The sequence below is a fragment of the Pagrus pagrus genome, assembly GCF_965226575.1.
Source record: "Pagrus pagrus genome assembly, chromosome: 14".
Classification (NCBI taxonomy): Eukaryota; Metazoa; Chordata; class Actinopteri; order Spariformes; family Sparidae; genus Pagrus; species Pagrus pagrus.
In genome coordinates this window covers 17,272,586-17,300,563 of record NC_140198.1, presented here as the reverse complement: position 1 = coordinate 17,300,563, position 27,978 = coordinate 17,272,586, and the positions used below count along the sequence as shown (strand labels likewise).

The window sequence follows — 27,978 nt, the reverse complement described above, 5'->3', positions numbered from 1 at the left end:
ATCAGTACTCTCCGTGGGGAAACCGATATTTCACTAAGTCATAATGTAAGAAATATTCCAATTGTGGTATTGGTTATTTTGCCATTTTAAACACATTTACTCAATTGATTTGTAAGACGTTACTTTTCGATAGACAGCTACTCTGAGTGCCTCAATTATAGTCTCGCGATATCACGACCGGAACGTGACTCAAAATGGCGATGGAATACAAGCGCTAATTCACGAACGGAGATCTCAGCTGCAATCCGTGAATTAGTTACTTATCTATATCAAGAGATGGATATTAATAGAAAAGAATTAGCTTTGCGAAATAATTATTGCTGCAAATCTCAACCTTGACTGTTTTTATTCGCACAAGTTCCTGCTTAAACTCGGAAAGGAGAGGGAAACTTCACACAGGTAAAAACGTCAACGGAAGCTAAGTTACTAGCATGCAAGCTAACATACAGCAAATTTCGCTCACTGTAAGTTAATATAGAAGCGATATACAATCGCTACGTAGCTCAAAATTGACCTTGTTTAATTTTACTATGGAGTTGTTGTATTTGAATTCATATACTGTTGGTGTGACTTGTGTGTTGTATATAGTTAGCTGTTCGGATGTTACTCCGTGGTTAACCCGCTTTCTGTGGAGCTCAGTGTGTTTGTTTACACACATGAAGTAACATCATAGAAAACCCTCCTATAAAAGTATTCACCCCTCAGCCATCAACCTTTGTCATGTTATATTGTTTTACAACACTGAATCAGAGTAGAGTTAATCATGATTTTTGACCCAAATAGCAGAAAAGACTTGTTATGGCCATTCCCTGCAAACTATACTAAGTAAATACAGATACAAAACCTGTGAGTTTCCCTTCAAGTCGTTATTTAATGAGGCATTTTCTGTAGAAATCCTTTGCTGATAGGCAGGAATTTGCACATCTGTGTACCTTTTCTTCCTGAAACTCTGATCAAACTGCACAAGTTCTGCCACAAATTCAGGTGTATTGCAAAAGCCTATCACATTTAGGTCTGGACTTGTCTGCTCCAAAAAAATAATCATCCTTGTTTCGAAACCATCGATGTTTGCTGCGTTGTTTTCCTGTTTCATCCATGTTGCAATACATCTGCACGTCTTGTAGGATGTGTGTATAGACAATTACACCACAACACATAGATGTCATACACAGCTTTTTCAACATTGACTTTCTCTTTGTCATCATCCTATAAAGCTGCATTTAAATACTAAAGCAGATATTGTTGTTTGCATGTGGCTCCTATCGTAGCCATTGAGATCTGTAGCTCCTTCAGTTATGTGATTGGGCCCCTCAGTGGCGTTGACAGGCTGCAGTGGAAAACATCTGTTGAAATTAAATTTTTTTGTGGGTGTAAATGTGTGAGGTGATATTAACAGACCTGTGTATTTTGTCAGCCATGGCGGAGGAACGTCGGCAGAAGCAGTGTTCGGTAGTCCTGCCCACAGAGTCCATGAAGGCCATGGCAGAGTCCATCGGAGTTGGGCAGTTACAGGAGGAGAGCTGCGTAGCTCTGAGTGAAGAAGTCAGCTACAGAATAAAAGAAATCGCCCAGGTAAATCACAAATTATTGAAGCAGATATTTTTTATAGGAGTCTGTAAATTGCTCTGAAACCTCATTCTTGAATGTAAGCTTTATTTTTGAATCCTGTTCCCTTCTGTCTCTTTTCTTACATAGGATGCTCTTAAATTCATGCATCATGGGAAGAGGCGTAAATTAACCACAAATGACATAGATAATGCTCTCAAACTCAAGAATGTGGAGGTAAGGAAGAACTTACACACTTTGACTCAAAGAAGACGTTTTTTTATTGGTTAATGAAACCACTTGATGTTTTTTTGAAGGAAAGCATGAAGTGGGTCTTCTGGTCTGCTTTCTTTCTAAATTCTGCTCTCTGTGTAATCCCTCACGTTATAGCCCCTGTATGGGTTCCAGTCGCAAGAGTTTATCCCTTTTCGCTTTGCAAGCGGTGGTGGAAGAGAGCTTCATTTCTATGAGGAAAAGGAAGTTGACCTTAGTGACATTATCAACACACCGCTCCCAAGAGTTCCACTAGATGTGTCTCTCAAAGGTACTTACATAATCACTACAACATGCCATTTTACTCCAGGATATGCTAATATCTTGTTTTGACTATGGTTTGTAATCTTAAACATTACGCTTGTTTGTTAACCCATAGCCCACTGGTTAAGTATTGAGGGGGTGCAGCCTGCTATTCCAGAAAATCCCCCACCAGGTGAGTTCAGTTTACATTTTCTTCTCCCAAAACATATACCTTGGGGAAAAACCTATAATTTGGTTTTATTTCACTGCATTTCAGCCCCTAAAGAGCAACAAAAGGTTGAATCTACAGAGCCCCTCAAAGTTGTCAAACCTGGTCAGGAGGAGGAGGGTACAATTCAAGGCAAGAGTCAGGGGGCAACAGCCGCTGATGGCAAAGGTCAGTAACTTTTTTAAAAAAAAATTAAACTTTGTCTGTTTTCTTCTCGTGTTCCCCTACCTTGCTTTCTTCCTCCCTCCATAATGATTTGTGGTTATGTTTGTCTCCTTCATCTGATCTTTATAATTGTCTGTTTCAGGAAAGGAGAAGGGGCTAATACGGTTGAAACCACGCAGCACTCACGAGTTGTCTGTGGAACAGCAGCTCTACTACAAGGAAATCACAGAAGCGTGTGTTGGCTCCTGTGAAGCCAAGAGAGCTGTAAGTCCAGCCTGTCTGGCTGTGTACATGGTTTATTCTATACATGCTGAGAAATAGCATAACATACCAAGAAATACATTTTCATTAAATCAGGTATAAAGTAAAGCGATAGCAACACTTTTCAGCGAAGAGGAAATTGTCCAAATGTTTTTTACCTTGTTTGTCATGTCACTTTTGTTTGAGAAATGTTTACTTTTATCTCATTCAGGAAGCTCTACAGAGCATTGCTACAGATCCTGGACTGTATCAGATGCTTCCAAGATTCAGCACATTTATTTCTGAAGGAGTGAGCATCTTTCCAACTTCTTTTACTGCTCTGAAATGTTACTCACCTCGTATAAAATACCCAAGTGTAACTCTGCTGAAAGTACTGACATTATTCTCTCCTCAAAGGTTCGTGTAAATGTGGTGCAAAACAACTTGGCTCTACTGATTTATCTAATGCGGATGGTCAAAGCTCTAATGGACAACCCCACCCTGTATTTGGAGAAATATGTGAGTGAAGAAAACCAACAATTACTGTTTTATGTCATGAAGGTAATAATCTCAACAATTACATTCTAATTTTCTAATTTTTCAATCTGTATTTGTAGCTGCATGAGCTCATCCCAGCTGTGGTGACGTGTATCGTGAGTAAGCAGCTGTGTTTGCGACCAGACGTTGACAACCACTGGGCTTTGCGAGACTTTGCTGCCCGCCTCATGGCCCAAAGCTGTAAAACCTTCAGTACTACGACCAACAACATCCAGTCCCGTATTACCAAGACTTTCACTAAGGTGTGTTTTTGTGTTGTCTATTTTCTTCCCAAAAATATCCGGATAAAGAATACAGCAAAAAGTTATAATGCTAATAACTTGAAAATCTTGAGTACTTCTCTCTTTGAATGTTACTTTGACACTGCTGTTTAACTGCAACACAATCTAAACCAGACTGACATGTTTCCTTCAGAGTTGGTTGGATGAAAAAACCCAGTGGACGACGCGTTACGGCTGCATTGCTGGACTCGCTGAACTAGGAGCTGATGTGAGTGTGATTCTGTTTTCCTTGGATCTTAATTGTTTTTAGTGCTTTGGATCAACCCCAACCTCCTGATTTTCCTTTTTGTAGGTGATAAAGACGTTGATCCTTCCTCGGCTTACTGTAGAGGGTGCTCGCATCAAAGCAGTGATGGAAGGACCAGTGGTCTCCAATATTGATAAGATAGGAGCCGACCATGTTCAAAGCCTCTTACTGGTAATAAATGAAGTTCTGTGACTATAATGCATTTTAAAAAGTAGACTGCCTCCCACAGATTAATACATTTGTTAACAGCTGTTTACAAAATGTGACATTCGCCAGTACTTTAATTTGGACAAAATGTGTCTTTTTAAAGAAACACTGTGCAAGTGTTATCGCTAAGATACGACCCCAGCCTGACAATGTGGAGCAGTATCGGATAGACTACGGTTACCTCGGACCCATGCTGTGCTCCCATGTAATGAAGGCCAGGACTCAAGCAGCGCTGCAAGCTCAACAAGTCAACAGAACCACGCTTACAATCACACAGGTACAGTTAATACTTGATGAAAAAATGTTTGAAGTATACATAAATGTGCAAAAGCACACACACATTGCAGAATGACACACAGCTGTTCAATAATGTATGATGAATTTCTGTCTCGCAGCCTCGTCCCACTCTCACGGTCTCACAAAGTGGGTTAAGTGGGTCAGCAGGGCCTCGCACTCCCAGCATCATTAAGGTTCCAAGCTCCCTCACCCTTATGTCCCCTCGACCGGGGACTCCATCACAGCCATCTCCCCCAGCAACAAAGTACATCGTCATGGCAACCAGCGCAGGAGCTGCCTCAACTCAGCAGGTGCCTTGATTTAAAATATTAAACTTTTACGTTTAAAATAATATACTTAACCTTTTTATTGCCATCTCAATAAAACAACTTCAGCGACAACATAAGCATAATCAGTAATGACATATATTATAACAACATATGTCTAATGTAATATAAATATATAAATGTATATATACGCATATATTTTTATTAGTTATATGTGTGTTTAATATAAAACTTCCACAGGTCTCAGAGTTAATGTTATCTCTATAAATCTGTTGTATAAAATCTGAGTATAAATTTACATCTGTCTTTTTGTCCTCCCTCCAGGTAATCACCCTCAGCTCTTCCCAGTCAGCCTCACCAGTCACAAGCACTGTTCCCAGCGCCACTTCAACCTTGCAGCCTTTGGTAAAACTGGAGTCTGGCAGCGGCCCCGGACTGACAGGTGCACGCCCTATGCAGAAGTACATTGTGGTATCTCTGCCCACGTCTGCCTCTTCCTCCTTGGAGAATAAGAGCTCTGTGCTACCAACCTCAATTTCCTCAACCCCAATAGAAGCAGGGATGAAGCTAGACAGGTCCGAGTCTCCTGGAGCGAGCACACAGTCACCACACTGAGACTTGTATAGGTAGCGGAGATTTTTTTTCACCGTGTTGGTGCAGCTGAACACGCAAGGAGGTTTGTTTGGGCTGAACTTAAAGGGGCAAACTCTGGAGTGGCATGAAGGGGATGATCTGAACTCTTGACCGATAAAGAGTAAATGTGACATTGTAAATATGTTAATGCCCAATGAAAACTAAGGTCCATCTGTGAGATCTGTAATGTTTCAGCTTATATTCTAATTGATTTCATGTTCTTTTTTTACTCTAAAATAAATCAGATTTTGTATGAAATCCTTTATCTGAATGTGTTGTTTATATGTCTTATATTTTTTGAGAAAAATGATATGCAGTTAACTGTGCCTTGAGCAAATTTTACTTACTTAAAAAGATTAATTCAGTGTACACAAGCACTATCATAATTTTCTTGTTGTTAACATGTTTTGTATGTAAAGGACCTCAAAATAAAAGAAACCAGAAACTGTTAGATAAATGTAATGGAGTATAAAGTACATTAATACAATAATTTGGTGGAGTAACACTATTATACCATAGAATGGAAAATACAACTTAACTTGCATAGCGATTTTCAAAATACTCAAAGACGCTTCACCAAGAAACCAACAAAACAGAAACATAAAATGTATAAGTACTTGAGTAATTTTGAAGAAGTTAACCCTTTACAGCAAGACTACGTGAATATTTGGGTCAACTATAACTCCCACCGAGCTTTGCGGTAAGAAATAATGTTCCCAGTTGTAAGCGGACTCACAAGCTGGTACACCAAAATTGAAAGTTTTTGTAGGAGTATTTGATGTAGGCCAGCATTGATTTTCATGCCAGATATTGCTTTATAAAAAATAAACAAACAAAACAATATATTGAAGTTTTAATTTGTAGAAACGGATAGAATTACGAAAACCAAAACCATTTATAGTCCTTGAAGTGAACACAAAAACATAATTCATGATCAATTAATAAAAACAAATGAACCTTTCATAACTACATCTTAAAACTTCCACGTTTTAATTGGTAAATATTTTATTTTGAAGGCATAATTGCAACACCGGAAGTGTTTCCTATGTATTCAGTGAGTGCAGCGTGGGGCTGAACGCGGCTCAGATTTGTAGTAATTTCTCTCTGAGGGAGAAGAAAGTCAGCCAGTTGTCACCCTGCTGTGAGTCACTGCCGCAGACATGAAGTTTAAAATACGGGCTGCAACAAAAGAAGACTGCAAAGACATATCGAGGATGATAATGGTGAGAGTTTTGAGGGTCGTGGTTGTTTTAAGTAAGCTAACTGCTCAGTGCTCATGTGAAACCGTTATATTAGTGAATCAATGACAGGCGACCTACATTCATACCTCACGTTTTCAAATCACCTTTTTCTCTCAGGAGTTGGCGGTTTATGAAAAAATGCCTGACCAAGTGAAGATCTCTCATGAAGGTAAGTTTGCACTAGATGTTAAGAATACAGAGAAAGTGTTGCCATTATTACAAGAATGACACAAAAACGTCTACAGACATAAACTACCTGCTACAATAACACACTTCTTATCCAGACAACTGACAAGCTGCAGAAAACCAACACATATGAAAGAGCTGGATTTTCACAGCTGACATTTTGAGCAGGAGCAGCCCAGGTTAAAGGTGCAATGTGTAAGACTTTTGGTTGAAAATGTATAAAACTACATTCAAATTATTATGAGGTCTATGTGTTGTGTTGCTAGGCATGTTTAGCATGCTAACCAGCTAGCTCGTGCCCGCCCCAGTCCAAAGCTCCTGTGTCTGCAAGGTAATGCTGCAGTCATGTTCTCCTCAGATGGTCCCATTTTCCAAGTTGGGAAGCCGATCTTCCCACTTCGGTGTGTTAATGTGCATTATGTTAGAATATGGGAGCCACATGGGCGCCAAAAAGAAGTTGTTTTGTATTTTATCGTATTTTGGCTGTTTCCAGTCTTTGAGTGTAAAGGAAGCATAAAGGAAATGATACAATGACTGTACAATAACTTTACCACCACATTTCAGCCTTGTATGACGTCAACTTGGCAACCCGTGTACCAAAATTTTCTTCGACTTTCTGAATTGTTGTTCAGACATTTCCCAGTTGGAAAAAAAGTTTATCCAATAATACTGACAGCACATGAAGGCACAGTCGGTACCACCATTCTCTTAGTGCTTTGAACTCCCAGTCAGGACCAAGCCCCCAGGAAGTGGGTTGGGGTTTGAAGCCAATTTTTGCAGTGGCCGAACCGTGTAACTACAGCGTCACGTGAAAAAGCGTCACCTAAAAATACTTTTTCCCATAAGCTAACATTGTGAAAGAAGGGGCTGTTAAACGGTGGATAATTTTTTTTGAGCGTCACAACCCCCGCGAAATGACTCGTTGAACGGTCATAATTTTAGCCATTTGGTCCAATAACATTTGGAAAGTCTAGAGGAGCCACACGATTAAATTATTTTATCCTCATTCAAGCCGGTCGGCGGAAGTCTCTAGTGCGCATGCTCTATGGGCCGCACAATGCGGAAGCTATGCAGAAGAACCCTGGCCGGAAGTCGAGCGTTTTTGGCTTCATGCGCCACTGAGCAGCTTTCATAAGAATGAACGGGGCACCGCCTCAAGGGCTGTGTCCACTTGTCATAGGTCCAGGGGGTGGACTGCTACCTGCACGGCTAACTGAGCTCACTAGTTAACGGCAGCTAAAGTTGGCAGCAGTTTGCGGTAACTCTGGTTTGTTCTGATTATCTATTCAACAGGTGGCCAATTCTTACACATTGCACCTTTAAACATTAACAATATCAACATGACATTATAACAGGAAGTGCAGTAATCAGGAACAGTAATGTCAGTTTGGCACGAGTGGGTGAATGAGCTGCAAAGTGCTTTGGATGAAAACGTTACATAATGTAGCCACTTACCATTAAGCTTACAGCAATGTTTTGACGAACTAGTCCCTGAATTGTTTGTAGCTTGCGTTCTGCTAGCACACCAAGAGCACATGGATGACATGTTAGAAATTTGTCCCAATTGTCTGTGTGTCAGCAAGTGATGACAGTATAATATGGTAATGCAATTCGCCAATTAAAAAGAACAGAAGAAGAAACATCCAGGACATTACTTTTTCCAAAGATTTAAGAGGTAGGAAATGTATTTGACATGAGAGTAAACTTTCTTGCTGGAATAAAACTTGCAGATTTTGATGCAAACTTTTGAGATGCACAGTAGAAGGAAATGATTTAACATCTTTGCAACCCCTTATTTGACTAATGGGCTATTTTCTAGCGATGCCTCCATGTGGTTTGATTCTAGCTGTTACTATTAGATAAGCGCAGAGTGATAAAATGTGTAATTATTCTTCAAGCCTCACAAATATTAATGATTTTTATGTCTTGCCACTTGCGCTCTGATGACCACTAATATTACTTCTAATGGAAAGATGATGTGTGTGTATTTGGGTAAATAATCTGTCTTGTGTTAGAACTGGAGCGTGACGGTTTCTGCCAGAATCCATTCTTTGAATGCCAAGTTGCAGAAGTACCCGAGGAGCATAAGTCTACAGAAGGTAAAGTGTTGATCCAGGCCTTTTCCATTGCAGTCTTACTTGTCAGACAGCTTTGAACGTGTTAGCAGCGTATGCAGATAATAAAAAGTCTGTGCCGTTGCTGCTCAGATCTGGCCATTTAGTGTCCAGCAAATCATGATGGATACTGCAGTGCTGCAAATCAACAGTTGTCAGATGTTCATCTATTCTTTCCAGAGCTAAAACTAAAGGTACTTACTGTTTAATGAATAGTGACATCCCAATTATCAGTTTATATTCAGATTTCTGTTAAAATTCTCATCTTTTGGCCTTACACATATATTATTAATCCAAGGACTTGTGTAGTTTCGTGACAGTTTACTAATGAAAAGCCTATAGGCCCCACTGATCATCACAGAGTTTAGTTAAATCCACAATTTTGTGCAAGACACAAGAGCACATATTCTATTATTCTGTAGTGAATTATATTTTGCAAGTATTCTCCTTGCGTGTCTTTTTGATGGCTCGTTTTCCTTTGTTCTTATAGGATTCACAGTTGTCGGATACGGCCTCTACTTTTACAATTACAGTACATGGAAAGGACGCACGGTGTATCTGGAGGACCTGTATGTGATGCCAGAATTCAGAGGTTAGATATGTGTTGTCAACAAAGGCAGAGAAGAAACTGTGGTGTAAAATATGTGTACTTTATTAGTGACTTATGAACTTAGTAGACTGTCTTAATGTTGCCTCTCTGTTATTGTTTTGTCCACAAGTAAAAATATTTTAACCTTTGACTTTTTTTTACTGATTTCCTTTACAGGAAATGGCATTGGCAAGGGTTTACTTAGCAAAGTTGCTCAGGTGAGAGTTTTTTTGGGGTTTTTTTACCACTAAAGCACATTTTTCAAGTTTGAACGCTACTTTAAGCACTTTGAAACTATTGTTAATCTTTGTGTGAGATCAGCTATCCTGCATGATGACGCGGTCACAGTGCACAAATAACCAGAGGACTGTTCTGTTTGTTCAGGTGGGGAAAAAGAAGCAGTGTGTGCGGCTGAATCTGTCTGTGTTGGACTGGAACACTCCCGCTCGAGACTTCTACGCCGCTAAAGGAGGTCAGGACCTCACAGACAGCGAAGGCTGGCATTTTATACGTTTTGACGGACAAAACCTGGACAACTTAGCAAGTGAAGCACCTGAAGATTAGAAGTTTTTCAAAGAAAAGTGTGACTGGTTCGATCGAGAGGTCATACGCACATCACATCACATCACACAAGTGCAAGGCTATCAGGAAAACATGAGATGATGGTAACGCCTGCACACTCTATGCCACAGAAGTTTAATAAAGACCTTTTGGTCACACTTAGAGCTTCATCAGTTTGTTCAGTGGTTAATCCACACTGCCCTGAATAATAAACATCCAAAACATTCAAAAATGACATAATTAACACCAAAATACACAAGAAAAGAAAATAGATAAGATAAGAAAATAGGTTTTCAGTGTCTCAAACAGTCTATGCAGGCGTTACCTTCTTTTCACTGGCTTGATTTCTGCCATAAACATTCACACTTTCTAAGAAAGTTTGAAATTAAGCTTCACTGTACCTGGTTCCTCTCTACCTTGTCTTTCTACTGTTTTAACAAAATCATGTCCTGATTTAAAGCCTTTTATATTTACTAGGAGCTACTTGGATTTCATTTAAGTACCTTTAACCTTCCTTCATTTTGAAGGCGTGGTTGAATATGGCTAAACTTTATCACCTTTCAGTGCAAAGCGTGTAAATTCAGTTTCCTGAGTGTTTACATCTCATATGTCATTACATGTGCATGTTTAGAAAAACAACAGATTGCCTTCATTAGAAAATTAGACACACTTTTAATCTTAGGATCTGCTGATGGTTATTTTTTTCCAGCAGCATGATATAATTTTCTTTGAGAAAATCCAGTCCCAGATGTGACACCATATAATTCCAGTAGGTGGCATATTTAACCAGCAAGTGTTTAGAAGATCTGGACTCACTTGAAATGTATCCGTCCTATGTGAGGTCCATTTATGTGCAAATATACATGATATGATTTAACTGTCGGAAATTTGTGACTGGGCATTCAGGAAATGTTGTGGCTTAATGGGCCTCACATGCAGCTCTGTGTCATGAGTACAATTTTCTGCTTTGGTTAAAGGAGTCGAAGGAGAGGAACTCCTTTCTTTGAACACGTTAGTGTTTTTGTTTGTTTTTTAATTAATAATGTTAAATCATGTTCATCAGCTATAATTTCCACTGTGTGTTGAAAATCATAATCTGTCATTAAAATTCTCAAACAATTCGTCACTGAAAATGATATTTATTAGTGTATAAAACATACCAAAATCCACAGGAACACACTGGAACAAATCACCCAGAAGAAAACCATCTGACACAACATTTAAAATATACACACACACTTCATGCTTATAGACTTATATGCCAAAAAAGATTAAAATGCACAAAACCTACAAAAGCTACATTTGTTTCAACCCTGTTACTGGAGTTTTCTGGTTCAGAGATGAGAGTTGATGTAAGTTCTTTGATCCTCCTTTTTTGCTTCTAATCTCATATGTATCTCGACAGATATTAGATACTTCTACAGAAGAGGGTTTGTGCTTGAAGCACAGCCACAAAACATTTTGTGGAAGAGGTGCAACTCTCATCTTTCCCAACCAGAAAACCTGAGGCAGGTTTGAGGAAACATGGGTATAACAAATGATTACAACACTTTATATCACAAACTTCATAAACTTGAGCACAATTGTATAACAGTTAAAAGTGATCTGAGGGTTAAATATATATTTGATTGTCATGTCTTACAATAATAATGATGAACTGACTCCAATCCAGCTCGCTCTCCCTCCTCAACAGTCACCTCTCAGACATATGCATTTCTTCCATAGTTGCTTGGGACAGTATGAGACGATTCCACCGTAGACAGCACGTGTCCTCTGGAGGGTGGCTGGTATGGATATGGTCTAAAACACAAAATACGCGTTTCAGTCAGGAGAATACGCACCACTTCTCTGATATCCAGTGAATCAATACCAGATATTTCAGCGACACATACTCACATCTTTTCATTGGGTGTATTGACTCTGCAAGCACACAACAGGCACGAACCTCCACAGATGGCGAGTGTGGCTGAAGACCAGCCGATATACAAACCCTCTCCAATCTCATACCTGTGGTACAATGACATTTAACAAACCTTTTTTGGTAACGCTTTCAATGAAGCCCATGTCTACAATCCATTACAACACATTATGAACATACTTCTAATGCATTACAATGCACCTGTAGTGCTTTATAATCAGTTATAAGAACTGATGAGATAAAGCTTTACAACAATTAGTACCAATGTCTACAATGCATTATAAACATTTATAATGCATGTCTATAGTTAGAAGCACTCATTAATATTCATAATGCTCTCCAACAACAATCACAACTCATGACACAAATGTCTATAATGCATTATAAACATGTATAGTGTGTTATAGTGGGCCTATAGTTAGAAGCACTCATAAATGTACTTTGCTGCTTTTGAACAACCATAACACATTTATAATGACTGATAAGGTCAGGTGTTTACATTACAAGCTGGTTGTAAATTACTATTAGTGGCCATTGTTTGATATAAGCTAAAATAAAATGAGCACACAAAACACTGTAAAGTGCACTGAATGGATGACCCCAATTTTACAATCCACTTTATAAATGTTTATAATGCATTATAGACATCGGTGTAATAATAGGTCATGAGTATTATTATAAATTCACAAGTGCTTATAACTATGATTATACAGTGCTATAGGTGCATTACGCATTATAGGTATGTTCATGTCATGATGTGTCACAATGCATTATAGACATGGGCTTCATAGAAAGTGTGACCTAATTTTCTATGGATTGTTATTGAATCCACTGTAACCAACAATGTCACATTCAGCTGTTGTACTGCTGTATTTCTGATTCAGATTGTATCGACTTACTTTGTCCCGGGATAAAACTGGTCAAAGAACTGCTGCGTGATGTTGGCTGCATACCAAGACACAGCGATCATGGTGCAAATCCCTACAAAACATTGTTTACTTTAGACAAGTGGTTTTTCAATGCAATCAACAGTCTCAGTTACACACTGAGATAAAATAAGCAAGGTCTTTTCGGAGTTTTGACAAGAGTTTATAAAACCTACTGGTGCTAAAAACATTTCATACAATATTATGAAGTGATTTATGAGGCCGGTCGTGTGATGCAAAGGTATCTGCTAAAAACTGCATGAATTGCAAGGAGTAACTGCTCCTCTAAAAGTCATATCTTAAAATCAAAATAAATGAAGTATGGATATTTAACATTTTAAAGCGTATTCTTCTCCCTGCAACACTTTTTGTATAGTTTACAAAGTGAGACCCATTCTCACAATCCAAACAACGTTGGTAAAAGTAGACTTTTGTGCAGGTTTGTTAGAATAAGGATAACCCTTTGAACTAGTGAGCCATTTTCTGATAGCTTGTCTTCTGTACACAGAGATTGGAGCACCAGACATGATTTAACTTTCTGTCTATATTAGGATGAGGTGAGACTCTTTATCTTAAATCAACTTCTCATGTGTTTCGTGTTAAAAGACGTGTAGAGACTATGTTTCTAATGTTGTCATCTGTCCATTTTTAGTCATTTTAATGGGACAGTTCACCCCAAAATCCAAAATACACATTTTTCCTCTAATCTGTAGTACTATTTATCTACCTAGATTGTTTTGGTGTGAGTTGCTGAATTTTGGAACAATTTCTGTCAAATATAATGGAACTAGATGGCACTCAGCTGCTGGTATGGTGTAAAAAATACATTTAAAAAACTCAACAGCAAGGTCTCTTTCCACTAATCAGGACCCAGTTACTTGAGATAATCCACATACCTTGTTGTGAGCAGTTTTATGCAGGAACTATTTTCTTTTTACTGATATAACCATATCAATGAGTAGTAAGCTTGTAGGCATCCTGTCTGTCCTCCCTGGGATTTACACCTTTGTTGACAGTGCAGGATTTAAACATTAATGGCGTCCTCCTTAGCTGAGCTGTAACGTTACCAAATGTAGTTAGCTAGCCTCTTATCCATGAGTAAATTCAAGCTTCCTTCTGCACAGTGATACAGTTGTTGGATGTTGTCTAATCTAGATAGATAAATAGCACTACAGATAAGAGGAATAATATGTATCTGTGAACTGTCCCTTTAAAGTATTATAAACTTGGTGGAATTGAAGTGATTTCTGACCAAACATGCAGTCATTCTTGTTTTGTTACATGGCCATTACATCCATCCTGAAGTCTTTACCCTGCAGTAAGAAGAACACTCCTCCGATTGCAGCGATCCTTCCCTTCAAGATGTAGTTTTCTCCTCCTATTTTTGAGCACTGCATTCCTACGAGAGTAGCCACGAGCCCGAACGTCCCAAGCACAATGGCAGCGATCATGAGTGCCCGGGAGGCCTGAATGTACCCTGTGTGCAAACATGAAAAAATGCACTTATTTATAATAACACGTGTTTGCAGATAAGCGACTCAAGCCATTTGGTCTATGTCTCAAGCAAGTCCAAAGTTCTTTTTTCTTGAGCAGGTTAAGTCATAGGTTGTGTCGAGTAGGGTCCTTAGTTAGGGCAAGTCAGTCACATTTCTTCTGAATCAAAAATATTCCCTCCCCATCACTTTTAAGAATGAAATAATGACAGCCAGACTAAAAAACACTAAACTGAAAACATATAATGAACACAGACAAGTCATTCGAGTCATCGAGTCTCAAGTCTTTAACTTCCAAGTCCAAGTTGGGTCTTGACTAATAAAATAAAAAAGTAAATGTCAAGTCGAGTTGCAAGTCATCATAACAGTGTCTCGAGTCGACTTGGGCCCAAGTCATAATGTCACAATTCTGTCTCTTCCATACACACTGTATCAATATGTTAACAACATAAGCATGGAAACACATCAACTGCATAGTTGCATTAGAAAGCAACCACCATGTGTTTTTCTTATTGTGTAAAAAATGCCTGCTTTAGCTACAGAGATGACGTTCACTGTGACAACAATACTAGACTGTTGTTGATGCAGGTGTGAGCCCTCTAGAGGCCGACTGGCAGTCACCCTGATTCTATGATGACAGGCAGACTTCTGAACAAACTACAACTTCAACCACAACACTAAACCAAAAATGCTTTTTTTAACTCATCCAGCATTTTCCAACAGATAGAGCAGCCATAATTGTCTGTAGCTCTGTAGTTTCAGTGAGAGAATTCATAGTCGGCCTAGGGGAGCACACAGGTTCGATTCCTGACTGATAAACCAACCCTTTCAGTCCTCCATCTCAACAAAACAGAAATAAACCGTATAGACACAGTATAAATGTGTGTGTAAACTGGAAGGGAGTTCCTGCCTGTGGTTAAGATGAGGGCCTACAAACACAAAGACACTAATGAATGCTGTCCTTATTTATTGTGGGCAAAACAAACACATAACACCGGTCATAAAACTAGAAATATAATTGCGGGATAGTTTCCTCACGTGAATGAGCTGCCATAAATGGCCTCTTCTAATGAAGGAGGTGTGACCAATAATCAGAAACAACAAAAACGAGTGTGACGTGCTGAGAGGTAGTACATAAAACTAATTACCCAAGACATATAAAAGATTGTATTGTAAGAGCTATTCAATTCAAATAAATAAAAAAAAAACCTACAAAAAACAATACAGAATACATGAGGGTCTGACAGAAACTTCAGATTCATGTGCATCATGTGCTACAGCACTTGTCTATTGTAACATTTTGTTAAAGGTTAATTTTTACATTAATATGTTTAAATTGATACCTGAACAGTTCAGCCCAAATAGTTCAAATCAGTTTGTATTATTTTCTGAGTACCTGTTTCTCTAGGTTCACTGTGGTTGTCCTTGCTTATCTCTTTCATGTTATTATATCTTATATTACCCCTCTTTACTACATATTGCAGCCAATTCAGTAGAACGCTACTGATAGGCTCTTAAAAGTACAATAAAATACCGTCTAGATCAAGGTAGAAGATGGCAAATGAGGGCACGTATTTCTCCTCTGTTGCCTTTGATCCACTGTTAAAGGTTCAGCTGACTTCAGTGTGAATCTTATGGAGTTGAACAACAATGTTTTGTTTTTTTAAGAGATCTGTTATAAAAGCAATTTTTCTTTTATACTAAGTTGCCTGAAGAGAAACGTCTTTGCTTTCTACGTGACAATCTTAATAACATATATGTAACATAATCTGGTTCCTTGAGTGGGTGGATTATTATTCAAGCCATATAAGTTGTCATCAAAACTAATAAAACAATTTCTGTGTTGGCCACATACCATTAAGTGCGAGCAAAGATGGAAAATCCCTGCAGTTGTGAACTCCCGTAGAGTCAGTTGCACAGGACATCCACAGGTTTTCATAGATGGTTGATGTGGTGATAACGTTACCGTCCACTGTAGAAACCTTCCAGTATCGATTAGGTAGGGCGACCCCAACCATCAGCCAGGCCAGAAACCCCAGGAAGAAGGCAAAAGCTTCCACTATGGCATTCATATTTCCTTGTTTCTTCTGTCCGACCCGTGTGGAGTTATCCAAAGTGAGATATAATCTATTCAAACGTTGACTCTCCCAAGTTATCTCCTCACAAACGTGTAGATTTGTTGTCCCCAATGTTTCAGTGTGCCCGACCCTTTCCCACCAACACCCGAGCTGAGATGCTAAAGAAAACTGCTAATCAATGATTAATTCCAAATAGCCCACTTATGATTTCCTCTATTCTTCTCAACTCTATTGAACCTTTTCAAAGACTCCAAATGTTTACCCAACTTAAGTGACAACAGAGAGGTGAAGTCCAACCTTGCAACCTGCTCACTAACGTCTATAGACTTCAAGCTATTTGTCACCTTTTGACGTTAGCTTTGAACACTGTGTCAATAATATTAAACCGTTATTGATGGGATTCAGCTCAGGCTCCTCACTTCACCCCCTGTCTCAGGGATGATAAGAAAGTGCAAGGCACTAAGGGGTGAGGGTGCATCACCACATACCGACCCACAAATGGACAGATTAAATGCCCCTCAGATAAAGTTTGTTTGCCCAACAACCGATCCCAGAAGACTTGTCTTCATTAGTTTAACAAATAGTTCACTACCAGGCCTTTATCATCATGGTGATGAAGTACCACTGTGGCTTTTTGGCCACACATACAAAAACCATTTTACTTTATTTCGAATAGTTGGATCAGGAGCTGAACAATACATCCTGTCAGCATCAACATCCCAATGTGCGCATGCACAATACTCACATGGCAGGATGTGCAATGTCAAATTAAATGTGCAATTTGTAAGAATTACCAGCTCATCAAATACTCTGAGATGGCAGCCCACCAGACCTACAATCCCAAAGCCTCAGTATTTGAAGAGTTGAAAATGAGACTCAAAAATCAACTTTTTTACAAGTAAGACCTTTGAATTTATTAATTTTTGCCACTTGATACAAAAGTAAAACTCACACATTTCTCATTAGCCATGACTAATCTGTAAGAGATGTCTTCCTTTATTCTGATTTTCTTGGATACATGGGAGTTTGTTGTTTGTGAGCGACATGAAGGCTCTACCACAATCATTTTGATCAATTTTTCGAAGACAGCAGGGTCTTCTTTGGTTGTTTGATAAAGTGCACTCTAAAAATCACTATCAAATCACTATCAAATCACAAAATCACTCCAATCATTCTGGAATGATTAATTATCTCTAAATTGATCTATATTTATCTGAAGGAAATTTCTGTATTTTTTCATGTATAGAAAACCACAATATCCAATATTGTGCAGATCTAATTTAATTTAAAAACAACTAAGAACCATTTGACCTAAGTACTTAAAGTTAATGTCAACTCTGTGGACATTTCTTAAGAGAGTTTTTTCGTAGTTCCCTACAGGATTACATATATATATATCACCATTTCACAAGAACTAAGAACAGCTTGACTTAACTGCTTATACAGCATGCAGTTACCACGCAGTGCTCAGTGAAGGTCCAACATGCATTGCATTCAACACCGGTACGTTATGATGATAATCCTATGGCCATATAATAATGTTTGCAAGGTTTATGAGGGTGTTTCCTTTTATTGAGTCTGTTCACACCTATAATATATAATGTAAAGTACACCCTGTGTCTTTGAAATGTCCATGAAGTATATTTGAACTTAGACAACCTCAACAAACCTTTACAAGCCAACTTGAGCGATCTATTGTACCGAACTGCACTGCTTTTTGTCAAACCACTGTAGATTGCAGCAGACATTGCTTTACATATGTACACTATATTATTTTCCTTTGTGTTAAGAATGTATGTGTAGTTCATGATAGTTTAGACTCTTAAGAAGAAAAGTGCGCACCTATGTAATATCCTATATAAAGCCCTTCATATTTCTCAGTCTGACGTAGATAAGAAAATGCAAACTCAGCTATTATATAACGCTGAACCATCAGAAATAAATGAAAGCATAAATGAAAATAATAATAGAAGCTCCAGCCAGTTGTTATGAATTAACAGCAGCAGTCACATTTCTTTTTCTGTTAACAGCAGATACAAGTTGCTTTTCGAGGACCTTGTAATGAATACATTTAACATTATAAACAGGCTAATAGAAATGTAATAATTTTGCTTACCTGGGAGAGCAAAAAGGGATGGAAAGTCACGGCAGTTGTAGATCCCTGTTGAGTCACTTGCACAAGACATCCAGAGGTTCTCATAGATTGTGGAGGTTGTAATTACGCTGCCATCTGTGGTGGATTCTTTCCAATACTGATCTTCAAGTGATATGAAAATCATTATCCAGCCTGCAAAACCTAGAAAAAGCGCTACAACCTCGAGGATCTCTTTCATCTTGAAAGTAATTTGCTATTAATAATTAGCAAAACTAACAGATATTGCCTCTGTGGCGTGCTCTATTCACGACTTCTGTATCTGATATACATTTTGGGGGTGTGAGAAGTGACTCTGACTTTTTTTTCTCATGCACTCAAACCTGGACTAATTTGAACATTGATTTGTCGGCTGTAGCTACATTATAAGTCTGCTATTCCCGCCCAAAATTGATGACAGCCTGGCATGTTACCATAGAAATGTAAGTGTACAATGAGTTTTTTTTTTTCTCTCTCTCTCTCTTTTGATTGGCACTGGAGGGAAGAGATAATCCATGAGCCAAGAGTTTTAAAGGACTGGACACATTTGGCACTGATTACTTTGAAGCTCCTTCAGGAGACACTTAACATGACAGTTCATTGTTTTGGTAGTGTCATTTTTAGTGCTGTAAAAGCCTCTCAGGAGCATTTTCGTCATAATTGCAAAATTTATTGTAACTATGCTGGCTGATATAAGTCAATCAGAGAATGGTTTAATGATGTGGTGAATAACATTGCATGAAGTGATGATTTTAATGTACAGTAGGGTTTAGTCTGCTTCTTTTTTTGGTCGCTCACATCATCTTGTCCTCCTGTCTGTGTGCCCTTTTGAAGAGCTGGTAGCTTGTCATTTTATGGAGGTCATTCCAAGTTTCTGTAAGCAAATACTAATGTAGAAATGCTGAATAGAAGGCAGGGCAAACACTGTTGGTGGGTGATTTATTAAAGGGAAGAAAGTGTCTATTTTAGCGCTGGTTAAGCATTAACGAGTGTGCAGCGAGACAAAAGATAAAATCCTTGCTCTTTGTAGATCGATTTTTTATAGCGGCACGTATACATTTAACACTGATGTCTGTTCTTTGGAAATGTTGTGTTGACTTAGTACAGTGCTGTCACCTAAAAGAAGTAGGCCAAAGACCAGGCTGTTAAAGCACACCCTTGTAATTAATTGTTTTTTCCCTATACATTAACATATGGAAGTGTGCAGAAATGCAACATTTAGAAGTTCTGATGTATATACAGCACAATATTGTCCTGTTTTACACATGTTCTGCATAAACCCGCCCAGTTCACCATGCAGATGACTTTTAAATGTAAACAGAGGCGTTTGTTTATGACAAACTTCAAACTCGCCATTTACAGTCTGTATCTTATCAAATGTGAATTCTCTTTTCACGACCAGTAATCAGAAGCACAGTTCAAAGTACTGTCATATACTTACAGTATTGAATAGACATTCAGGCTTTAACTCATAATCTTTTGTCTGTTAATATTTTATTCCCTTGCCCTTCAGTCAGCTCAAGTATTTAATTAGTTGTGTCCGCACTGACCTCCCTGCTTAAAGGAACAGTTCGCCTAAAACGAGCCTGAAGTGCTCAGCTTCATCAGCTGCTTAAGCAGAGGTGGAAGAAGTACTCAGATCTTGTACTTAAGTAAGAGTAGCAATAACACAGTGTTGAAATACTCTGTTACAGTAAGTTAAATTTGTACACAAGTAAAAGTACTTACTATGCAGAATAGCATATTTCAGAATAATGTATATTATATTATTGTATTACAATTATTGATGCATGAATGTGTTCATCACTCTAATGGTGAAGCTGGTAAAGTTGGTTCAACAACTTTCTGTAGTTTATCTGCTGGATAGGTTTTGAATTTTCCCCCTGGGATAAATAAAGTTTTATTTTAATCTATAATAGTACATCATGATGTATTTGTTGGTTATATTTTGTATTATTATATGAAAAACTGCAAAGTGAATAGAGATGAATAAAGTTGTCAGCTAGATGTAGTTAGCAAGGAAGTATAATATTTACAAGTATAACGTGTTAGAAAGTTGAAGTACTTTAATAAATGCACCAGTTACTGTTTACCATTTTACCTAAATGAAGGCAAATACATGTATTTATTGTGATTGTGGTGATTTTCAATCATTCGGTGATTCAGTTTAAACTTTGAGGTAATGTGTGACTTCATATTTTAGCAACCTATAGGATCCTGCTCTAAGAATGATTACAATTTGTGGTAAAATGTGAGACTTTTAAAATCTTAAACCGCTTTTAATTTCCTGAGAGTAAATATTTCCTGTATTCTCACTGAAGTGTTGGATGTAGAGAAAGTTTAATTCTGTCCTATTCAACAGAAAAACGTGATGTATTTTTATTATTATTAAGGTAAATTTGCTTTGATGAGTAAACTAAACTGATGTGATTGACCATGATGCTGCACCACATTAGCAACAATAACCGCAGTCAGATACAAATGATATTGATCAGTATATTAAACCATTTCTTGGTAATCTATGGATTTCTTTTATCACTATAAATATTACGAAATTTGAACAAACCTTTGTGCAATTCTCCACTGAGCTAAATGTAGATGATGATTCATGTGTGGGTTCAGTAATGTGCTCTCACCAAAAGCTGTTTAAATAATGTAATGTTTGTTTAACTCGGAGCAGTCAGTACTTGTGTACTCTGTGTAACAGAGTTTCGGTGAAGTCACTGCTTCAATATGGTCTTATAAATCAATATGATCGATAGCAAAGACTACAGCTCTATGTGTCTTTGTCTCTCTCAAACACACACTCAGAGAAGCTGGAACAATCTCTGATTTGGATGACAGACCATTACTGGTATGGCAAGGCTTTATAAATGGTGATATCTGTTGGTTGGTCCACCACTTTAGTTCAGATTCAAATATGGGAACAACTATTGGATGGATTGTCTTGAAATCTTGTATAGACATTCACCGTGCCCAGACGATGAATCCAGGTGACTTTGATAATCGCCTGACTTTTCCTTTAGCACTACCATGAGGATTACATTTATTTTTTATGCGTCTTTAAGAACAAATATCTGCAAAAGTAATGACAATCCCATCAGCCTCAGTGGAACTTAGTGTTTAGTGCTAATTAGCAAGTGTTAGCATGCTGAAAACTAATATGATGACAGTGGTAAATATTATATGGTAACACTTTATATTAAGATCCTTGTAAGTGCTAGTTAATATGAAATAAGGCTGTTATAAGTCCTCATATAACGCAATAACTTAGAACATGTTATACAATGCTGTGACTTTTGTTGAAGTTATGAAAAAGTAAAAGGGCCATTCTTCAGATTCATATCTTTATCTTCCAGTGAGATATAGGCTACAGTATATCTGATGCAGTAATGTAATTAAATATAATCCCACATTAAGTTTTACTGCTGAATTGCTCTTAATTTGAGGTTAAGATGAACGTTAGGTGTGCCGTGGTTTAATAATTTACCCTACTGTAACCTCAAACACTAAGGCAATTTAAACAAACAGATATGATGGTTTCAGTTATTGTTGGATCACTATAGAAATCAGTAGTGTTACTGACAAGCATCATAGATAAAACCACCCCATGACTTTTATATATGCTATAAAATGCGTTTGATGTATAAATTTTACATACTGTGTGAAAAAGAGGTCACTGTTGTGTGCTCATTGTGCTCAACATTTTCAAATTTACAGAACACAAAGATTTTGAAGGTCTTAAGAGTAGCCTAACAAATTTAGGGGTCATAATAACATGCTAATGAAGATTTTTTTTATTGTCAGTTTTGCATCTGGCACCACAGTTTCTGAGTGCAACACCACTGTCAAGTACAAAACACAAATCCTGGGTCTGTAACCATTTGTCAGACGTAATGAAGGTGCTAACTACAAACAAAATTCATCACGTCATAACAGTGTTATGTGTTGAAAACTTGTAGTTAACATGTATATAACAAGACACTGTACTATCAAAATGATTTTGAAGCTGTTATGTTGAGGTCAAAAAGTTACATGATAATGCGTTAAACTAAGCTTTATTTGCAGAGCATGTCATACATCATATACTAATAAAGTGCTTCAGAAACAATAAGACGATTGTAAAAAAAAATGTGATGAGAGAGACGCTTGATATGTGTAAAACTCTTACTGCTTTATTCCAGAGGTTTGATAAACTCTGAAGTTGCCCGATGATTACTTTTGTAAGTTTTTATATAGTACAGATTTAGTACTGTCTGCAGTAACTGCAAAATGTACAGTCCGAAAAAGTCCTAATACCTAATTAAAAATAGGTCATTGTAGTTTCAGCATTTTGTTATTATTTGTTTTTTTCCAATACACGTAATATAACTTGAAGGTGAGTCTCAATATAATCCCACCCCTAAACATGAAGCCATGGAAAGAGGACTCAACACATATCTTTGTGCTTTGCAAGATTTTATTGATTGCTGTACTCTTCTTTCTACAGTGTCTGCCAAAAATAATAACTTTACTATTTGTAATATGATAAATAAAGAAATAAATAGTAATAACATTCATAATATACACAACATACATTAACAATAACAACAGCCCATGAAAAGGAAATCGACAAAATGGGACCCAAACAATGTGAAATCAGAAGCTGTTGTGCCTACACAGACCTGTTTCCATCACAATGATGTCAGATCAAACTGTTGACGGACCGTTTTCTGAGCTGACAGAGTGCAGGACTACAGCGGGACGATGGGAGGAGGACTCTGTGTTTATAACATTGATGCTTTGGTGCTCACACACAGTCAAAGTTGAAGAACAGTTTTTCCAAGATGTCGGACTTTTGATATGAAGATGCTGACCACACTATCATCACCATCTTGTTGCTGCTGCATACATACACCTTAACACAGACTCAAAAGATGCACTATGTGTATATGTATATTTGTATATAATAACTTTATGTATGTTCTGTAGTTTGTGTAGCATGAGGGAGTTTACAAATGTTCATTTCGTTATGCAACCCTGTGTTGTATTATGACGGATAAATTACCTGATTCTATACAAATTAAATTGAATTGAATTAAATAGAATTTTGATTTCATTACTGAACAAAAATATTGATACAGATAAAAAATGTTACTTTTATAGGAACACTATAAATGTTACAATATAAGTACATGATAATTTGGATTTAAATATGTAAATACATTAATAATATTCATTACAAGTATATCAGGTTATCGTACAAATTGCACATAATACAGATTAGGAGTAACTGGCACCAAATGAGCACATACCAAATCTATTTGTTTAATTTCAATTGATTGCTTTCCTTCTGCTCTGTTTCAAAGGAGCACACATCCTCCACCTTTGGCTTCCACGTAGTTCGGGTCGAGGTCGCTGGGCAGCTTGCCGTTCTCTCCCCAGATGTTCATCTCTCCAAACACGCCTGTCTCGATCATCTCATCCTGCCAGGGGATCGGGACATTGCCAGAGGAAAAGTCATTGTAGAACTCAGTGTCCGTGTTGTCCAGGACCACGCCTTTGATCGTGCTGAAGGCGCCCACATCGTCGATATCTTTAGCGTAGACCATCCGAGGATCGGGGACAAATGGTGGAGGCAGCATACCTTTAGATGGGACACAGAGGAGGTAAACAAATTTAAGTACTGCATATTTCAGATCCTTTTATTTTAACTTTTCTTTCTTCAACTGATGTGTTTTTGCATGCGGATGATTTTTGCAGCCGTTGCCCACCTGCTTCCAGACGGCCCCAGTTAATATCTTTGAAGAAGGGCTGATTCTTGAGCTCCTCGCATTCATTATTTTTAAACCCAAGGCGTTTGGCTGGGTCCTTCATCATCAGGCCTTCACAAAGATCCTTGCACTCTTTGCTGAACTTTGGTGTATATGCAACTGCATCGTTGATGATCCTGCGGGCTACCTCGTCATTCTCAACCTGAGGAAAGAAAACATTTTGTTTTCGGCAACAGTCAAATTGAGGATATTTTTGTCCATAAAAGTTTTTCACATGTTTTGTACCTTCTCTCCTCGTACTCTAAAGGGCCCTTTGGCCTCAACCATCTCATACAGGGTGACACCCAGAGTGAAATAGTCTACCGTGTAGTCGTACTCCTTCTTCTGGATCAGCTCTGGAGCCATGAAACCTATATGCATAGACAGCATGATTTCACACACAGTAGACTGTAACATTGACCTGAATGATAGCATTTTCTCACCAATGGGCCAGTCTTTGTTTGACTTAACCTTAAAATATTGATTTGTTCTCTTACCTGGAGTTCCAGCATATCCAGTAGTTTTGTCTTTTCCTGGTGGGAGTTCAACAGCCAGACCCAAATCTGACAGACGGACGTGTCCTGAGTGAAAAGGTTTGGTTTAGAAATATGCCTCATGAACAGATAACCATCTATTATGACCAAAAGATATTCAGTCTATGCAAACATTAATAGAACGACTGATTAATGCTTGATAAAGTCCATTTGAGTGAGTTTGTTTGAGTTTAAGCTCCTGTCTCTTTAAGACCCTCCTCCCGAAAAAGCCCAGTCTGCTCTGATTGGTCAGTTCTAACAGACTCGAGCAGGTCTTGCCCCTCATGTATCCCATCAGCTCTGTCTGTTTAGTCACGGCTGTGTTGGGTGCAAGGCTGAGGACAGTGACTGTGTAGTTGTACCATCACAACTTAACAGAAGTCCTGACAGCTTGTTTGAAGGAACAGTTTCTGAATATGGGCTGTGTACATTTCTCTGTGGGTTGAGTATTTTGATACTTTCACAGTATGTCCACACAAGAATACACAACTAGAATGTAATTTATTACTGAAACCTACTTTTTTCTGATCTCTAAGTATCACTATATACTCTTTATAATGTCTCACTTTATGTTTTTTTATTGATCAAATTTATTTTTATTATTGGTTTTTAGATTCTTCCAGTTTGTCCAGTGATTTCATTACTTATATTTTTCATTTGTTTTTAGTTTTATTTAGTTTTTGTTTTCAATTCAGTTTAGTTTTAGCTAGTTTTCTGAATGTGTTTGCTTGAAAAAAAGTTTAATTTTAGATGAGTTTTTATAGTTTCGGTATCAGTTTTACTTTTTTATTGTAAGATGAGGGTTATTTGTCAGGGGCAGGATTTAAGAAGTTCTGAATTAGTTATTACAAACACAACTCTTTGTGAAGGCAGTTGACTCATTCATGTTGACACTGTAGTCTCAACAAACATTTGCACCAACGCCTCCCTGTGCTTGTTGTGTAGACAAATTAGACCAAAGACTGAAACTGACATTTCCTGTATATTTTTATTTCACGGAAGTGAATTTTGTAAGTGCACAGTACCGTTTTTATTTTTTATTTTTATTGCAGTTAAATTCACTTAATGTTTTTCTCACCTAGTTTAGGTTTTTAATTTAGTTTTAGTTAACTATAATAACTTGGTTACTTGGTACGGGGTCTGGTGTGCACTTTGATCCGATCCACTGAACTGAACCTGTGCCAGGGCATGTTTGTGCCAAAGCATTAGTAAAGCCAATTACCTTGTTAACCCACCAATTTTGCTTTGGGGCTAACAGATCTAGACCGAAGGTGAACGTGTTACGACAGAGATTACGGCTTTGGAGCTGCAGCATCAGTGCATACAGATGCATGAAAAGCTGCACGGGGGAATCGCTCACCTGCGTCATCCAGCAGCACGTTCTCTGGTTTCAGGTCTCTGTAGACGATCCTGTGCTGGTGCAGGTGCTCCAGCCCGCAGATGATCTGAGCTGTGTAGAAACATGCTCTCTTCTCATCGAAACCAGGATTCTTTTCATCCACATTATACATATGAAACCTGTGAAACATAGGTGTAGCATGTTATATTACTTTCTGAAATGAAATCAAGAAGAGATTAGAAGTGTCCTTAAGTTATTCTCTGACGTATAGCATGATACACCTGAGGGCCAAGTCTGTATATTAGCTTTGAGCTTTATCTACCTTAGGCTGATTAGTAGAGATTAGAGTACACTGTTCCCATGTTGTTAAGTACAGAAACCAGTATGTAGCAGTGTGTTAAAGGTATAGTGCTTCTATCCATGTCAGTATTTGTAGTGAGCACCTGAGATCTCCACCATTCATGATGGTCATAACTAGGCAGAGGTCAGTCTTGGTCTGGAAGGCGTAGGCCAGCGTCACAATGAAGCGACTGTGAACTTTTGCAAGGATACGCTTCTCCACAATGGCTCCCTAAACATGAACCAAACATCAGAGCTTGAGCAAGGAAGAAATGTACAACGTCAACAGTTACACACCTGCTGTCTAGCCACACACATCGACGAAGCACAGTAGGGAAAGCACAGGTGCAACTGATTCAAAATGGCTGCATTCAAGTTTTCGGGGTCTGGTATTTTGATTGTTGGCTATCAATATATTGAGGGCCAACCATGTGCCATGATGAGGTCTAGTATGAGAATCTGCAGACTGTAGGCCCGCCATGACACATGCAAAGAGACTTTGTTGATGCTATTTAGTTACACCTGTGCTTTTTTTCCCCAGTCTATATAACTCACTTTTGTTACTGATGCCTTGTCTAGGTTTTTGCTTTAAAAATCCCTAAAAACTAAACCTCTACACTTCCTGGGTAATATTCTCCATAAACCTGTTCTGTAGACCATGACAGTGTCAGTCCAATGAGTTCACTTTTGATAGACTATGAATGGCTGTGGGTTGGACATTAGATGTCACATCAGTGCTTTACCTCGTAGCCTTTGCGTTTCTTCAGCCTCTTCTTCTCCAGCTTCTTGTTGGCGTACATTTTACCCGTTGCCTTTGCCTGACAAGCAAACACTTCCCCAAAACCTCCCTTCCCCAAGACCCTGAAGTCCATGAACCACTCCTCATCGACAGGCTGGCTCTCCAGCCACTTGAACTGGACGTAACGCAGGAAGTACATGCTGTTCTTGAAGCCTGCTACGGCTTTCTGCTCCAGGTGTTTGTGCAGCTGCTTCTCGCTCTCTTTAAACAGGTCGCCACGGACGTTCTTGTGGTCTTCCTTCACTCGAGTGACGGCCTTCTCCTCCAGAAAGCTGCAAAAATTCTTTGAAGCTGACTCATAGTATTTATTGACTATTTTTTGGGCCTTCTGAACTCTGTCTTTCTCTTGGCATATGGTGTAGTCTTCTATGTCTTTCCACAGCTGTCCAGCATTTTTGTGGGTCGCGTCAGTCTCCAGGAACTGTTGGAACAGGCGCTTGCCGATGGGCTGTTTGACACACATGCTGTCGTAGACTGTGTCTACTGTTGTCTTCATGTGTTCACAGTCTCTGATGTGTGGGAGTTTCAGCCTGGCACGCATCTTCTTGTCACGCATGCTGGCCGCTGCAGCCCCGTCAACGCTGCCTCGGGCTGAGACATAGGCAGAGTTTGCCACCACCGTCTCCAAACCACCGATGTCCATGGCTGCACCTTAGTCTGGCACACACAAAACCAGTAATGAAGTTGATGAAAGTGCTAAAAAAAGGCCTATTTTGCACTGAATTTCAAAGGAGACTCATATATGACCGCGGCTG

General features: G+C 38.4%; 4 protein-coding genes across 4 annotated transcripts; 2 read left to right on the top strand and 2 right to left on the bottom strand.

Moving 5' to 3' along the window:
- Positions 1-187: 187 nt before the first annotated feature.
- On the top strand, positions 188-5,449 carry taf6 (TAF6 RNA polymerase II, TATA box binding protein (TBP)-associated factor). The gene is made up of 15 exons (XM_084372901.1): positions 188-399; positions 1,415-1,572; positions 1,696-1,782; positions 1,936-2,089; positions 2,198-2,254; positions 2,339-2,458; positions 2,598-2,719; positions 2,928-3,005; positions 3,113-3,214; positions 3,313-3,495; positions 3,668-3,742; positions 3,827-3,952; positions 4,092-4,265; positions 4,384-4,575; positions 4,876-5,449. The coding sequence occupies exons 2-15, from the start codon at positions 1,417-1,419 to the stop codon at positions 5,164-5,166; spliced, it is 1,917 nt and encodes a 638-aa protein (XP_084229027.1). The 5' UTR covers positions 188-399; positions 1,415-1,416; the 3' UTR covers positions 5,167-5,449.
- An 811-nt stretch (positions 5,450-6,260) lies between these two features.
- Positions 6,261-10,996, top strand: sat2b (spermidine/spermine N1-acetyltransferase family member 2b). Its single transcript, XM_084373237.1, has 6 exons — positions 6,261-6,407; positions 6,543-6,594; positions 8,627-8,710; positions 9,216-9,317; positions 9,492-9,532; positions 9,699-10,996. The coding sequence occupies exons 1-6, from the start codon at positions 6,345-6,347 to the stop codon at positions 9,876-9,878; spliced, it is 522 nt and encodes a 173-aa protein (XP_084229363.1). The 5' UTR covers positions 6,261-6,344; the 3' UTR covers positions 9,879-10,996.
- A 56-nt stretch (positions 10,997-11,052) lies between these two features.
- On the bottom strand, positions 11,053-16,284 carry LOC311269094 (claudin-15-like; the record flags this gene model as incomplete). The annotated part of the gene is made up of 5 exons (XM_084373076.1): positions 11,053-11,675; positions 11,772-11,882; positions 12,693-12,774; positions 14,032-14,196; positions 16,068-16,284. 5 exons carry the CDS (start codon positions 16,282-16,284, stop codon positions 11,576-11,578), a joined length of 675 nt encoding a protein of 224 aa, XP_084229202.1. The 3' UTR covers positions 11,053-11,575.
- A 7,479-nt stretch (positions 16,285-23,763) lies between these two features.
- grk1b (G protein-coupled receptor kinase 1 b) lies at positions 23,764-27,866 on the bottom strand (the record flags this gene model as incomplete). Its single annotated transcript, XM_084373372.1, has 7 exons — positions 23,764-24,047; positions 24,175-24,376; positions 24,460-24,584; positions 24,711-24,794; positions 26,107-26,264; positions 26,529-26,656; positions 27,168-27,866. The coding sequence occupies 7 exons, from the start codon at positions 27,864-27,866 to the stop codon at positions 23,764-23,766; spliced, it is 1,680 nt and encodes a 559-aa protein (XP_084229498.1).
- Positions 27,867-27,978: the final 112 nt, after the last annotated feature.

Excerpts from the sequence above, each read along its gene's own strand:
- taf6 (XM_084372901.1), top strand. The coding sequence starts at position 1,417 with ATGGCGGAGGAACGTCGGCAGAAGCAGTGTTCGGTAGTCCTGCCCACA. Across the intron at positions 2,090-2,197 it reads ACTAGATGTGTCTCTCAAAG|CCCACTGGTTAAGTATTGAG; the intron begins GTACTTACATAA and ends GTTAACCCATAG. Across the intron at positions 3,496-3,667 it reads TTACCAAGACTTTCACTAAG|AGTTGGTTGGATGAAAAAAC; the intron begins GTGTGTTTTTGT and ends TGTTTCCTTCAG.
- sat2b (XM_084373237.1), top strand. The coding sequence starts at position 6,345 with ATGAAGTTTAAAATACGGGCTGCAACAAAAGAAGACTGCAAAGACATA. Across the intron at positions 6,408-6,542 it reads ACATATCGAGGATGATAATG|GAGTTGGCGGTTTATGAAAA; the intron begins GTGAGAGTTTTG and ends TTTTTCTCTCAG. Across the intron at positions 9,318-9,491 it reads TGTGATGCCAGAATTCAGAG|GAAATGGCATTGGCAAGGGT; the intron begins GTTAGATATGTG and ends TTTCCTTTACAG.